The following is a 16846-nucleotide window of genomic DNA, read 5'->3' on the forward strand; positions in this document are numbered from 1 at the left end:
ATTCCCTTTGATAAGAATCGACTGAGAAACAAAGTTAATTTCAGAAAGGCTATTTTCATTAGAGCAATGAACAATTTATTTTACCAAAATGAGTAATTACAAAATTTGTTATTTAGCTTTGTTTCATCAGATATTGATTATGAAGACTACTGCAGCAATATTATTTAATAACATTAAACTTAAACTTTAGACAACCTGTACTACAAATTTTCCATTGAAATACAGTGCTTCAGCAATAAGAAGACAAGAACGCAAGCACTCATAAAACAATTCTTTCACTGAAAAACTAATTCCTAAACTAAGACTTTTCACAAACTGTCAGCATTATGGAGCATAGAATTTAGAAGAGAACAAATGTCTACTATTATAAGCATTTGTATTCTTCACAAGGAGAAGTTCTTCTGTATGCTGTTAGCATTAGTAGAGGCATATGATGCAAGAAAGCAAGCTTATGCAGCATCAGCCAGAAAAAAAAAAAACTTCCACTTCACCCCTCCGTTCATTCGAAATACCTGTTCAGCTGAGCCTTAAATTTATTTAGGCTATCAACTTCCACAACAAGGGGTGGAAGTCTGTTCCACCAACCAACTACCCGCTGGCTAAAGGCAAATTTCCACACATCTATCCTACATCTGTATTTCCTCAATTTGAATTTATGCCCTCTCAGGTGATTATTCTGAGCAAGAGGAAGAATCCCATCAGCATTGAGCATGCTCAAACCTCAATCACATAGTATCCAATGATTGGATACTATGATGCAGTCACAAAAGAACTGGATGCAGGGAATAACTTTGATATTATATACTTGGATCTTAGAAAGGCTTTTGATACTGTTGCACAGGGAAGACTGCTGCACAAATTGGAGCAGTGTGGCATTGGAGGAAAATTACTGCTATGGATAAAGGGGTGGTTGAGGGGGAGAAGACAGAGAGTGGTAATCAATGGACACTGCTCATCGTGGACTGATGTTATTAGTGGAGTCCCTCAGGGTTCAGTGTTGGGTCCATTATTGTTTTCTGTATTTATAAATAACATTGATGGTGGTATATCAAGCTTAATGTCGAAGTTTGCAGATGATAACAGAGATAATCTGTGCCAACTGCACCCCTAAAAAGTCACATAAGCATAAGCTTGCTTTCTTGCGTCATATGCCTCTACTAATGCTAACATTAACAGAACACAATGTAGAAAACATGGTATTACTTGTGCAGCTTGCAATGAAGCGGGACAAAATTTGGTATGGCAGTGTACCATAGAATAACAATGAAATGAGAAGATAGTGAGAAACTTGAAACAGGTATAAGGGACATTTATAGGGGTTGTATAAGAATTACCAAAAAAGATCATTACAGAAATCAATACAAAATGCTAGAAAATATGGTAACATGGCATCAGTACAGCGTATGATCCCCTCAAACAGCTAAACAGGCCTGACAGTGGTGAACAATGCTTGGTATAAGGGTGTCTATAAGGTCCTGTGGCAACAAATCCCATTCTTCCACCAGCACAGATCATAGTTCTCCAAGTGACTGAGGAGTTGATGTGAATGTGATTCCCAAGGGTGTTCCACACATGTTCGTTTGGATTTGTCATTGGATATTTTCAATTTCAGGATATTCCTTCACCACTTGAAGGAATATCTTGAAACTCTTGTATAATCTGTGCCAACTGCACCCCTAAAAAGGTCACACAGAGGGTTGAAGGTTCTGTTTTCAGTACCTCTCTGAAGTTACGATACCCCTATCAAAAACACGAAGGCAGGTGTGGCCATTGATCATTATTCCACCCCATATGAGAACACTGCCTCCATTGTAAGTGTCCCTTTCTCTGATGTTGGAGGGATGGTACTGCATTCCTCATTTCCTTCTTGTTGGAGGGATGGTACTGCATTCCTCGTTGCCCGGTGGTGAGCTGTGAATATTTTGACAATGGGCTCGCGCTTTTGCCGACTTTTTGATGTGAAACATCCTTTGGGGGGGGGGTACCTACCGAGTAAATCTGATCGGTCACGGATGTGACGTCACCCGGGGCGTCTGCCAGAGGTGCTTCCCATGCTGAGACCACTAGTCTGTGTGGGACACTTACTAGTAGTATGATTAGATTAGAACGGGTGACACATTTTTTGTGACCAGTACGATATCTCGAGTTCTAACTTTTTGAAATTTTTTTAATAGTATGACGTCACAACCATGTGACGTCATATAGTGACGCGAAGGATGTTTTACATAAAACCATCTCCATCTACTGCGTGTGCTCGGCAGACGCGTGACTTTTTTATTTTTTTTTTTTACAACTAGGGAAATATAATGGATACATTTTTTTTTTCATGATAAAATTTTAATATTGCGAATAAAAAATAACAAAAATATTTCCCATATTACAAATAACAAATTATCACACACATTCTAGAATATAAAAACAAATATTACATAAAAAACAAACTGTTCTAGAAAAGATAAACAAAAATCACAGATAACATGAAAAAAATATTGCACAAATATTCAAGAAAATTTTCTTCTAAAAATTGCCATACGAAATTTATTTCTTTATTAATATTGACATAATGAATTAATATTGACATAATGATCTGGATCAAATTGAAGCAGTGGTTTTCCATTTAGATGTATGGTCATCATAATCTGCAATGTGTTTAATTTTCAACATTATTCGTTCATTTATTCATTCATTCACACGATATTATTCATTACGCTGAAAGCTTGCTCAGTTTCAGCACTGCTAATTGCAATGGTTTCGAAGATATTTCTGGCTTTCTTAATTGTAAAGGGAATTTCACTCGATTTTAAAAATAAACTGTCTTCGACAAAATCTCTAAAATCATTAATTTTTTCAGAAAAAAAATTGCATATTTTATCAGAAAACAAATTTCTTATTCAGTTTTCAGTCTTGCCACCGAGACGAAAGTTCTTTTAAATTCCACGATTTAAGGTAGAATATGTTTAAAAATCTTAATCTTAATCTTAGCTTAATCTTAAGATTAAGATAAGATTTCCTCTTAATCTTAAGATTAAGAGGAAAATCTTAATCAGTTATGTACAGTTAGTAAGGATTTTGGACTAAAGATGAATATGGCTAAAACAAAAGTAATGATGAACAAGTATGCCACAGAAAGGGAAATAATGATGGAGCAGTAATTGAAAAGGCAGAGTCATATACTTATCTGGGAAAGTCATTAGCTGTAATAATGATAAATGGCTGGAAGTCAAGAGAAGAATAAATTTTGGATGGATAGCATTCAGGAAATATAGCCACATACTGAGGAGCAATATCCCAGTTTGTCTGAAACATAAAATAATGAACCAATGTATACTCCCCACCATGACTTATGGAAGTGAAACTTGGGCACTCACCAAAAGGTCAACTGTTGATGATCCTGCTCAGGTAGCTAACAAACTAAATGAATATTTTGCATCGACATTCACACATGAGGAGTTATTCAGCGAGGGGAATGCCAGAGGTGTATTCAACTCTAGCAGTAAGCTAGAGAATCTTGTAATAACTGAGAGTAAAGGGGAGGAGAAATTGTTGAAGATAAACACAAGAAAGGCACCCGGGGTGGATGGGATCTATCCAGTTATATTAAAGGAGGCAGCAGAGGAATTAAGCAAACCCTTAGCCATAATTATGAGAGCTTCGTTGGACTCAGGGGAGCTACCCACAGACTGGAGATGTGCAAATGTGACCCCAACTCACAAAGGAGGATCAAAGGCTGACTCAAGTAATTATAGACCTGTGAGTTTAACTTCTGTTCCAGGAAAATTAATGGAGGCACTAGTTAAAGAAGCACTGCAGGATCATTTAGACAAGACTTCAGTTATAGCTCGGACACACCATGGTTTTGTTAAGGGGAAATCTTGCCTGACCAATTTGATTGGATACTATGATGCAATCACAAAGGAACTGGATGCAGGGAATAACTTTGATATTATATACTTGGATCTTTAGCATTAGCATTTAGCATTAGTAGAGGCATTTGATGCAAGAAAGCAAGCTTATGCAGCATCAGCCAAAAAAAAAAAAAAAAAAAAAAAAAAAAGTAACATAAATAAATAAAAATAACCACTTCCACTTCACCCCTCTGTTCGTTCGAAATACCTGTCCAGCTGAGCCTTAAACTTATTTAGGCTATCAACTTCCACGACAAGGGATGGAAGTCTGTTCCACCCACCAACCACCCGCTGGCTAAAGGCAAATTTCCGCACATCTATCCTACATCTGTCTTTCCTCAATTTGAATTTATGCCCTCTCAGGTGATTTTTCTGAGCTAGAGGAAGAATCCCATCAGCATTGAGCATGCTCAAACCATTCAAGGCTTTGTACACCTCTATCAGATCACCCCGCTGGTGCCTAGTTTCCAGACACTGTAATTTGCAAAACTTAAGCCTTTCTTCGTAAGAGAACCCCTTTGTCCCATTCACCAATCTAGTTGCCCTTCTCTGTACTCGTTCCAGCAGCTCTACATCCTTCCTGAAATGAGGCCTCCAGGCCTGTATACAGTACTCTAGGTGTGGCCTGACCATTGCCTTATACAAGGGAATAATCACCTCCTTATCCCTGCTAGAAAAATTTCTATATATCATTGACAATACACCATGAGCTACTCTTGCAGCTCGTCTGCACTGCTCAGAGAACTTCATATCTGCCTGCACCACCACCCCCAGGTCCCTTTCATTCTCTACCACTGTCAGTGTAGTACCACAGAGTTGATACGTTGCTCTGGGGTTGCTGTTTCCCATATGTAGTACTTTACATTTGTCAATGTTAAACTTCATTTGCCACCTCGAAGCCCATCTGCTCAACCTTTCCAAATCCTGTTGCAGCAGCATAGTGTCAGTAGTGTCCTTGACAACCCTGCCAACCTTTGTATCGTCTGCAAACTTGGACATTAAGCCTGATATACCATCATCAATATCATTTATAAATACAGAAAACAATAAAGGCCCCAATACTGAACCCTGAGGGACTCCACTAATAACATTAGTCCACGATGAGCAGTGTCCATTGATTACCACTCTCTGTCTTCTCCCCCTCAACCACCCCTTTATCCATAGCAGCAACTTGCCTCCAATGCCACACTGCTCCAATTTGTGCAGCAGTCTTCCATGTGCAACAGTATCAAAAGCCTTTCTAAGATCCAAGTATATAATATCAAAGTTATTCCCTGCATCCAGTTCTTTTGTGACTGCATCATAGTATCCAATCAAATTGGTCAGGCAAGACTTCCCCTTAACAAAACCATGCTGTGTCCTAGCTATAACTGAAGTCTTGTCTAGATGATCCTGCAGTGCTTCTTTCACCAGTGCCTCCATTAATTTTCCGGGAACAGAAGTTAAACTCACAGGTCTATAATTACTTGTGTCAGCCTTTGATCCCCCTTTGTGAATTGGGGTCACATTTGCACATCTCCAGTCAATGGGTACCTCCCCTGAGTCCAAGGAAGCTCTCATAATTATGGCTAAGGGTTTGCTTACCTCCTTTGCTGCCTCCTTTAATATAACTGGATAGATCCCATCCACCCCAGGTGCCTTTCTTGTGTTTATCTTCAACAATTTCTCCTCCACTTTGCTCTCAGTTATTACAAGATTCTCTAGCTTACTGCTAGAGTTGAATACACCTCTGGCATTCCCCTCGCTGAATAACTCCTCATGTGTGAATGTCGATGCAAAATATTCATTTAGTTTGTTAGCTACCCGAGCAGGGTCATCAACAGTTGACCCATCGATCTTAGAAAGGCTTTTGATACTGTTGCACATGGAAGACTGCTGCACAAATTGGAGCAGTGTGACATTGGAGGCAAATTGCTGCTGTGGATAAAGGGGTGGCTGAGGGGGAGAAGACAGAGTGGTAATCAATGGACACTGCTCGTCGTGGACTAATGTTATTAGTGGAGTCCCTCAGGGCTCAGTGTTGGGTCCATTATTGTTTTCTGTATTCATAAATGATATTGATGATGGTATATCAAGCTTAGTGTCGAAGTTTGCAGATGATACAAAGGTTGGCAGGGTTGTCAAGGACACTACTGACACTATGCTGCTGCAACAGGATCTGGAAAGGTTGAGCAGATGGGCTGAGAGGTGGCAAATGAAGTTTAACATTGACAAATGTAAAGTACTACACATGGGAAACAGCAACCCCAGAGCAACGTATCAACTCTGTGGTACTACACTGACAGTGGTAAAGAATGAAAGGGACCTGGGGGTGGTTGTGCAGGCAGATGGGCTGCAAGAGTAGCTCATGGTGTATTGTCAATGATATATAGGAATTTTTCTAGCAGGGATAAGGAGGTGATTATTCCCTTGTATAAGGCAATGGTCAGGCCACACCTAGAGTACTGTATACAGGTCTGGAGGCCTCATTTCAAGAAGGATGTAGAGCTGCTGGAACGAGTACAGAGAAGGGCAACAAGATTAGTAAATGGAACAAAGGGGTGCTCTTACGAAGAAAGGCTTAAGTTTTGCAAATTACAGTGTCTGGAGACTAGGCACCACGAGGTGATCTGATAGAGGTGTATAAAGCCTTGAATGGTTTGAGCATGCTCAATGCTGATGGGATTCTTCCTCTCGCTCAGAATAATCACCTGAGAGGGCATAAATTCAAATTGAGGAAAGACAGATGTAGAATAGATGTGTGGAAATTTGCCTTTAGCCAGCGGATAGTTGGTTGGTGGAACAGACTTCCATCCCTTGTCGTGGAAGTTGATAGCCTAAATAAGCTTAAGGCTCAGCTGGACAGGTATTTTGAACGAACAGAGGGGTGAAGTGGAAGTGATTTTTTTTTTTTTTTTTTTTTTGGCTGATGCTGCATAAGCTTGCTTTCTTGCATCAAATGCCTCTACTAATGCTAATGCTGATGCTAATGCTAAAAGAATGGAAGAGAAGCTGAGAACTACACAGCGAAGAATGGAATGAATTATGTTGGAAATCAGACTGTTAGATAAGAAGAGAAACACATGGATTAGGTAGCAAACTCAAGTAAAGGACATTCTTATCAAAACTAAAGAACTAAAATGGTCTTGGGCAGGACACGTAGCTCGAAGACATGATGACAGATGGACTAAGAAAATAACAGAATGGTACCCAAGAGGAGCTAGAAGAAAACCTGGAAGACAGAGGCGGAGATGGATAGATGAAATTTATGAGTTTTTGGGTAGTAAATGGATGGCCAGTGCTCAAAACAGAAGGAACTGGAAAGTTGCTGGAGAGGCCTTCATCCTGCAGTGGATTGAAAATGCCTGATGATGTTTACAAATTTTTTCAATGGTATGATTATTTTCTTTATTTAATTTAAAATCACCGTGTTGCATTAATAAGTTATCCTTTAAGGATAAAAGAATGCATTTAATAACTTGTCACGAGGTAATTTTACTGTTCTTACTTTCGATTTTGATTCCTTCAAATTCTTTCCACTTCAACATGTTCTCAATTTTAGCTTCATATTTTCCTTCAGAATTTTTTTAAATTAGCAATAGCTTTGATAGTTCAAATAATTAATTTATCTGCTTTTGCCATAGTGAATCTGTAAAGCTTCTGAAATGTAAGAGAGCTCCTGCAGGATGTCGATCATTGGTGCTAAATGGTTAAGAAATTCCAGATTTAAAAGTCGCTTTAACAATCCCGAATATTTAACTTCTGATTCAAAATGTTTGCACAATGCAGGATAATTCCCTTAACCCGCAATTACCATTCGCAAGCTAAAAGCTGCTCTTCGTAGCCTGAACACACGACCGATCTTTGTAGTTTCCACATCAAGTTCTTTAGCAATCATCCTTAATTCGCGCTAGTTTTTTGGAGATTGGTAATAGTTTTTTTTTTTTTTTTAATTATTGCCTGTATGCCATTATATTTTAGAACATTTTCTACACAGTGAAAGGCTCGACAAAGTTTCAAAATCTACCAACATTTCATCTTCGTAAAGTTTATATAATATCTTAGTTGCCTCAATCCCCCCCTCCCACGTTGTTACTATCACTAGTTCTTTGAATATTGTACAAAATATCGGAATCACTCAGATATTCAGCTACTGTGACCATGTAAACATAGACAGGAGAAATTTACTGGAAGGTGTGGATCACTCACTTCTCCAAAAAACATACGCCCGTTTTTCGGAGTAAAGGGGAACCACAACACAGGTTGACCAGACGCTATTATCCCTGTCGGGAATTTTCTTAATCCTCTGAATGGCTATAGTAAACATATTGACTAGTGCGACTTCTCGGAATGTGGCTGCATAAGTTTTACGAGCACCACTAACCTTGTGGAACGGTAATCCCTTTCACTCTTAATTTGCGCTTTCTGATTACTTAAAGGCGTGAGAACAATGCATACAAAGTTGTCTCTCCTAATCTGCTCATTTTCGTTCTACGGAAACTACTGTATTTTAAATGTAATTACCAAGGGGAATTTAAAAAAATTCGGTATAAAAAGGTTGGTTAAACAGAGGTCCGACTGTAATTAAATCAAAAATTAAGCAATTTTAAAATACATAACCGATCGATTGCACCATTAGAATGCTGGGAAGAGAGCCCCTCTCACCCCACTGTAGTTTCGGCTCTGGATACTCAATAATTGCATTCAGGATTTCATTTGTAAAATAAATGATCGTCTCAACAATGGGCTCTCGCAAGCCCACTATAGCTCACCACTGTTGTTGCCTCCACATGAAATAATGTCTAGAATCTGTTTTTATGCTAAAACGTGACTCATCAGAGACCAGAACTGTGATTGTCAGGGCTCGAAGTCACATGTTCACGGCACCAGTTTTGATGAGCTCTGCAGTGATTTGGGGTTAATGGGCTTCAGATTCAAATTATTAAATTAGAGCTACCTGTAATTTCTTACGTATACCCATTTGTGTAATGTGTCTATAAATTGTGTGTTCTCTGGTCAATTTGCCTGTTTTGCTGGATGAAAAAACCCCAGTTTTAGGGAAAAATACTTTGCTATCTATGCCTGAGACCAACTAACTCAGCCACAGAGTGAAAAAAGCCCATTAAAGTTCTTCGCATCATTGACGGGATTTGAACCCAGGCCTTTTCCACCTGGTGTGGGAAGGACGGTGACGATACCACTGTGCTACCCTTGCAGACGAGATTAATGGGATACAAACCACTAGCTTCTTTGCATAGAGTCCACTTGAATTGAGTTTTCTTAACACATTCTGGTTGGAAATGTTTTCACCTGTGGCAGCAGCAACCTCAAGACAGTTGATGATAGGATGCCATAGGGTTCCGTCTTGTTGTTAGAGCCAGATAGGTTTGTTCTGGTTGAAGCAGCCCTTGGGTGACCTTGGCAAGCTCTTCTTGTAATGGTTCCTGTCTCCTGAAACTGCTTCCATAGAATTTGCATGCTGTGATGCCTATAATATCAAATAATCGCCTTCAGCAATACTGTTCACAATAAAATATTCATGAAAAACGTTTTATGTTGTCAATTTTGTCAAGTAATGTATTTTTACTCCATAACCTAGTTAACCGGTCATAACTGAAAGTAATCCCTACTGCCTTAACACACTCTGGCTTTTTTGTTTATCAATATGCAAACCGATCATAGAACATGCATATACACAGTGAGCCCAATTGTGCCCTTTAATGTCAGGATCCTTCCCATGCAGATCTGTCCAGTGAATTCTATGAAAAAAATATTCCTAATAATCGAGCTGAATTAAAATTTATTCAAGCATTGTATGCAAAGTTATTACCCGTGAAAGCTAAGCACGGGGATAATAATTGCAAATCGGCTACCAGAATGAGGTTAAAAATTCTAGAAATGCTCATTTATATGAGCTGTTATGGACCATGTTGACATTTTGTGTACTATAAAATGCTTATCTAAATGCTCTCATCTAAATGAAAAATTCTCATTTGTCATCTAGATGAAATGAATGAATTTCTCATCTAGATGAAAAATGCTATTCATTTTTGAGGCCGAATTAGTAGTTAGTGTAAAGTTGAAAGAAAGTATGCATTACCTTTTGTTTGCATGGTTTATTAACGAGACAAAATTACATTTGTGTACTATAAAATTACATTTTATAGTACATAAGAAATATAATATATATATATATATTGTATTATTTATTAAACTGAATATGAAAGTGAACTATACAACTGATGAAATTAAATAAGAATTTGGAATATAAGTATTAGGGGTGAAAAATACACCTATGAGGCCACAGGGCCAAGTATTTTGGTAACCTAAGTTGGATTTCATCATTGTACCCTATATATTTTATAGGGCACAACAATGAAATCCAACTTACCCTATATATTTTATAGGGTACAACAATGAAATCCAACTTAGGTTACCAAAATACTTGGCCCTATGGCCTCATAGGTATATTTTTTCATCCCTAATACTTATATTACAAATTCTTATTTAATTTCATCAGTAGTATAGTTCCCTTTGATATTCAGTTTAATAAATAATGTAATATATCTTTTACAGACTGATGTAATGTTCAATCATTATTTTTATGGCATTAATCTGTTCTGATACTGATTTTCTATTTCTATTCCTCAAATTCCATATTTTTCTACATAATTTCATATATATATATATATATATATATAATGTATTTGTTTCATGAACATTTAGTGTGCTGTTAAGTCTATTGCTCCTAATCACATTACTTGGCAGTATGTGTACCGTGTTGGAATATTACCAGGGTAAAGAAAGAAAAGGTATCCTTTTATATGAAGCACGAACAGCAGATTTTCATAGTAATGACAAAGGTGCTGAAGGTGCTGTCAAGGAGAATAAAATAAATGAAATTATAGGATCATCAACATCAGTGAATAATATGTCAGAAACTGCACCACTAACCATACAGACAACAAGCAGGCTAGGTATGCTCAATTTATCATAAATGTTAAGATTTTAATTGTCTTATGCTATTTACAATACAAAACAGATAATCATATGATAATTATAAAAGAATAAGGAAAAAAAACAATTACTTTGAAAATCATTTTATGTACTCTGCATGTAAAAGTTTTTACCAGAATAATTTAACTTGGCACAGTGGAAATTGTAATTTTCTTATTCTCCCTTTTCGTATGACAAGAAAACTTGGCATATGAAGGATTCAGGAGATTCAATAGGGATTGCAAGGTGTTCCAAGGCTGTAAGTGAATTAAAATTAAAATTCATATGCATTACTTCCATTCAATTTCAATCATAGAGAGACATTCTGCTCTCACTGAAGATAGAATTCTGAGATGCACTAAGGCTTAGCTGTTCACTTAGACAAAATACATTATTCATAGTTCAGCATACATTTACTAACACAGGCCATCCATAAGTTGAGGAGAAGCCAGTGACCTTTGAAACAGGATTCAGTCTTTTCATTCAGTTCATTTGAATTCTGTTCTGACAGTGTTTCAGATTTTTAAATGTATAGCAGATTTACCTATTCAGGTGATGCTATATAATTTAAAAAGATATTAACAACTTTGGAGAACTGTGGAGATAATGGTATTTATCTTTAAGATTAACATAAGTTAATCTTAAAGATAAATACCACTGTCTTAGCATTATTGGGGACTTTTGTGAATTCAATGCCTTATCGTTGAGGATTCTTGTTCAGAAAGAGCAGAACATCTTGTCATTTTGAAGTTGAACAAAGGTAATCCATACAGATTGATTTTATTTCAACTACTGTGTTGAAATAGCCCTGCAATTCCTATAATTTTAGTGTGTAGGGTAAATGCAGCTCATTTCTAGAAGTTAAAGGTAAAAGCATCAATATGATAACAGTTATGTTTAAATTTGAAGTTTTACCTCCATCACCACTTGCCTGTTCACTTAAACAAAATATTTTATTCACAGTTCAGCATTGATTGCTGAGAGTGATTACCTACCAGCTGATGAGAAGCCAGTAAGCTTCAGAACAGCTGTCCAGCAAATCCCTGTTCATTTAAAAAGATATCAGCAACTTAGCAGAGCCATAGATAATGGTTTTTGTCTCAAGATGAACATAAGCCCAAGCTTTAGCATCAAGGACTTGGTGCTCAAAATTCAGCAAAAGAGAATGTCTCTCTGTGATTGCAATCAAATGCAGGTAATACATATGAATTTTAATTTTACTCAGGAGATTTCAATGAAAGAGTCATCTTATTATGCCAGAAAATTTAGAGGGGGAGTAACTCAAAATTAATTGATGATTTTATTTAGAGGTAATAGAATAGATATAGATTTTCATGCAAAATTGACAACATTGTCACATGTGTTGACCATTAGATGAAATTCTTCACCATTAGACAACATTAAATACAGATATCAGAAGGAAACCATGTAAATAAAACTCCATTTGTTGATGATCATCTAAGTTTCCTCAGTTTCATTTTGATTTCTTGCAGTATTTTACATGACATGCTATAATACTACAAGATCTGCTTCAGCCTGCTTTTTAATCTGAATGGCTACGAGCACTCATGTTTCTATCTACAGGGCCACCGCAAGTGGGTAGGCGAAGTAAATGTCGCTTACAGGTGGCATTCGGGAGGGTGCCAAATTTTTTTTTTTGACATATACAAGTTGGACCTCTCTTTAACGAATTTCTTTATTGCTAAATTTTCTATTTGACGATATTTAAAATAGTTTCAGCAGAATGTAGAAAATTTCCATATAACAAACAGATTATGAGACTTAACTGGGAACACATTGTTTGCACCTCTGGTCTTCAGGCAATTGAGGCAATTAGTTTGGCTCTTAATTCGTGCTTAGTAGCACGAATTAAAAGGAATGAAGAAAAAGAAAGAGGAAAACTGCATTTTTTTAAACAGCTGCCAAAAGTTAACACCACATACAACCACTGATTCTTCTCACCCGTACAGTACTAGATGATTTCATGTGCATTAACAACAAGAATTGCTCGTGCACGTCAACGGAAATGCTTTTTTTTCTTTAATTAATTTTTTTTTTTTTGTTTTGGTGGCTGCTGTCCCCAGACCCTACTAATATAAAGAGAACCTAATACTAACAACTCATACAATTACTGCAAAAAACATCAAACTGTTAAGAAACAGCTTGAAAACAAACAAAAAATTACCTCATCAGCCCTCACATGCCGGCTAGTACACTTCATCAAACTGAAATTTACACTGAAAACACTTGCATTCAGAAGCTATCAGATTTACACTCATACATCATTCAATTGCACTCTTACATCATTTACCCACCCGGCTAGCCGACTGGGCTAGCCGGGTGGGTAAAGTGCCTGCCTGGCAACCCAAAGGTCGCGGGTTCGATTCCTGCCTCAGGCTTGGATCAAAGTACTGCAAAAACTTTGGGAGGTGCATTATGGCCACAGAAGCCTATGCGCCAACAACTACCAAAAAAAAAAAACAAAAAAACTCTTACATCCATCCTTTTGCAAACAGAATAACACAATAACCAAGGTAGTGGAGCAGCACAACGATGAATAAACAACTGCATGATAAATTCACATTTCACGCTAAAATCAGAAGCAAATTTGCATCCAGTCAGGTAATCAGAAATGCAAAATGAGGTAAATTATGCATTCCCAGTAATCAGCCAATCACAGAACTCAACTGAACTATCACTCTGTTCTTTGGCCACGCCTGCAACAGAGATACCATGTTCTGTAAATCAGCCAGAATAGGATACATAAGATTTTTAGCAAGGCAATGTACAGCGTTCAGGGGATCTTCAAAAGAATTATATGAAAATGACAATGGTAACTTTTTAAAACTTACTGAAACAATTGCTAAATTTGATTCAGTTATGGCAGAACATATTCCCTATATTCAGAAATCTGAATGGAAAAATATTGCGCATTATTTGGGTGATCGAATACAAAATGAAATTATTGAAATAATTTCACAAAATATCGAAGATAAAATACTAGAAATGACTAGAGAAGCTAAATATTTTGCTATGATTTTACCATAATCACTGAAGATGAAAATAAAGATATGGATACAAGGAATCGTTCTAAACGAATAGTTTTAAAAATAACATTTCATATGTTTCTGTTTTCAATTATAATTTGGCACGATATTTTAAATAAAATTAATCAGGTAAGTAAAATGCTCTGATACACATGAAGCTCTTGAATGTATACAAAATATCACAGAATATTTTAAAGAAAATAGAATAGATGAAGCAGTCCAAACAATTCTCGATTCAGCTAATAATATGACTATGTACTATCATTGACATTGAAGCTTCATTTCCAGAAGTAAGCACTGTAAGAAAAGATTGAAAAAACGTCATTTCAATTATGAAAGTAGAGATGAAGCTATTCACTATCCACAAAAAAATTTAAAAATTAATTTTTTCTTTCACATTATGGACACAATAATTTTCTCATTAACTGAGAGGTTTAAAAATATAAAAGAACATGTAGAAAGATTTAAAATGCTTTATAACATTTCTGAATTAAAAAAAAAAAAAATGGTCAGATAAAATGATTTATTAAATAATTGCAAAGATTTACATATTAAGTTAAGTGACATTGATGTAATGAGACCGATATTGATAATTTAGCATTATCTGAAAAACTTAAGAGTACTTCAAATTTATATTAAAGACTATATCACTTGACAATATTATTTGAAGTTTTACAATATATTTTTAAAAATGATTTTACAGATAATTTTCCAAATGTAGCAGATGCATTAAGAATTTTTCTAACTTTACCAATTTCCATTGCCTCAGATGAATGGAGTTTTTCAAAATTAAAATTAATCAAAAATTATTTACGATTGACGATGTCTCAACAATGAATCTCTAATTTGGCAATAATTTTAATAGAAAATGATCTTTTGAAACAAATAAACATAAATGAATTAATTAATAAATTCGCACATCTCAAAGCAAGGAAACAAATTTGTATAATTTTTTAGCATTATAATTTTCCTTTTATTTTATGATTGTGGGTATGATTAACTGTAATTTAGAATTTAATGATTTTGTTAATTTTGTTTGTTGTTGCATTATATTACATGTGAGATACGTTTTAATTCTTTTCTTTTCAATAAATTAATAATAATTATTTATGTCTTTTTTATTTTTTAATCCAAATATTTTGGGGCAGCAATTTGATTTTGCTGGTGGCACGTAGGGTAGCATAAGCCCTGCCTACCAACAAATGAGAAAAAATTTGAAATCTTTTCACACTTGACCACTTGGGCCCAAAGTAGAAAACAGCTACTCATGTTCAGCATGACATCATTAAAATTCAACCAGCCATTTTTTTTTTTTTTTATTAAAATTAAATTTTTACTTTTTTCATTAATTGAAATCAGTGTTTTTAATTGGGATTTATATAATTTATTCCACTTTTCATTATTTAAATTTCTGGAGCTGTATGTATTTTTTCACTCTTTTATCATATTCACCATGATTTAATTTTCAGCTTTTCATACACAGCTCTCTCCCACTCTTGAATAAAGAGAGAAATTTTCAAAAACATGCACACAGTCGATAAATGAGTTAAATTAAAGTGTTCTATTAGTGCAGATATATTACCTATAATTCACTGAAATTATTTTTGCTGGGTGAGTAGCATTTGTGCACTTATACATACATTCTGAAAACAAATTTTTTTTTTTTTTAGTTTTATTTGTGTGTCATTTGACAGATGCCAATCAAACATTTGACCACAGTATATTGAAATAAAAACAGAAAATACTGTGGCATCATTTAGAAAATATCTGGTTTTTCAAAAAAAAGTTAAAAAGAAATAATGTCTGTCAGATGCCATAACACAAGCATCCTAGGATGAATTCAACTGTAACTTTTAACCAAGACTTTTTTTTTTTTCTTTTGGAAATATTCTGTGTAGTGGTTGCAGAAATAACTTCCGTCCTTCATTAATATTCCAAAATATATGATTATATTTTTTGAGATTAAACACTAAAAAAAAAAACATATTCAGATACAGGTCAGCAACATATAGTAAGTAATAAGCTTGTATACATAGAATCATAATGCAACAGGATCTAGAAAAGTTAGGTAGATAGGCTGAGAAGTGGCAACTGAAGTTTAATATTGACAAATGCAAAGTACTGCATATGGATGGCAGTAACCCAAGAGAAATGTACCAACTATGTGTTACTACACTCAGGTAGGTGTAGAATGAAAAATACCTGGGGTAATTGTACAGTCAGATATGAAGTTCTCTGAGCAGTGCAGATGGGTTGCCAGAGCGGGTCATAGAGTTTTGTCAATGATATATAGGAATTTTGCTAGCAGAGACAAGGAAGTGATTATCCATTTGTATAAGGCAATGGTCAGTCCACACCTTGAGTACCGTATACAGGTCTAGAGGCCTCATTTTAGGAAGGATGTAGAGTTTTTTTTTTTTTTTTTATGTAAACCCCAAACATGAGAGGTATTACAACCTATAGTACTTAGTACCATGCTTAGGTTGGAAGTTGAGAAGATGAGAGAAGATATTTGTTGACATTGCACTTCAACTTCTGTAGACTGTAATTTTGAGGAAATATGTATGAAGGATGGTTGTTCCAGAAAAGGGCAGTTGAATGAACAAATGAGGAAGATGAAAAGTTGGTTCTGTAAATTTAAAGTTGGACAGTAAATGGATGTTGGCTGGTGGCAGCATGAGTTTGGACTGTTTTGGAAGAGAGAGCGGGAATTATAGAAGCCAATTCAGAAGAACAGTTCCCATGGAAATATCTGTAAAAGAGGCATGCAGCAGAAATAGTACGTCTATGAGACAGAGAGTCGAGAGACTCTGTTAGAGATGAATCATTATTTAAAATAACTGCTCACTTCTGAATGTAATCAAGAAGCCTGAGAAAGGTTTTGGAGGCACCACCCCAGATTTGGGAACAGTATTCCTT

The 16846-nt window shown here is 35.8% G+C and overlaps 1 protein-coding gene across 1 annotated transcript in view; it reads left to right on the plus strand.

Moving 5' to 3' along the window:
- Window positions 1–16846, plus strand: part of LOC150087633 (nose resistant to fluoxetine protein 6-like) — a 204680-nt gene that overhangs the window by 53938 nt on the left and 133896 nt on the right. Inside the window, exon 6 of the mRNA XM_090369837.1 lies at window positions 10611–10861. Coding sequence (XP_090225963.1) covers window positions 10611–10861 — 251 coding nt within the window. The remainder of the gene's footprint in view (window positions 1–10610; window positions 10862–16846) is intronic.

Source organism: Mastigoproctus giganteus, chromosome 3 (genome assembly GCF_048544385.1).
Source record: "Mastigoproctus giganteus isolate SK-2022 chromosome 3, ASM4854438v1, whole genome shotgun sequence".
Lineage (NCBI taxonomy): Eukaryota > Metazoa > Arthropoda > Arachnida > Uropygi > Thelyphonidae > Mastigoproctus > Mastigoproctus giganteus.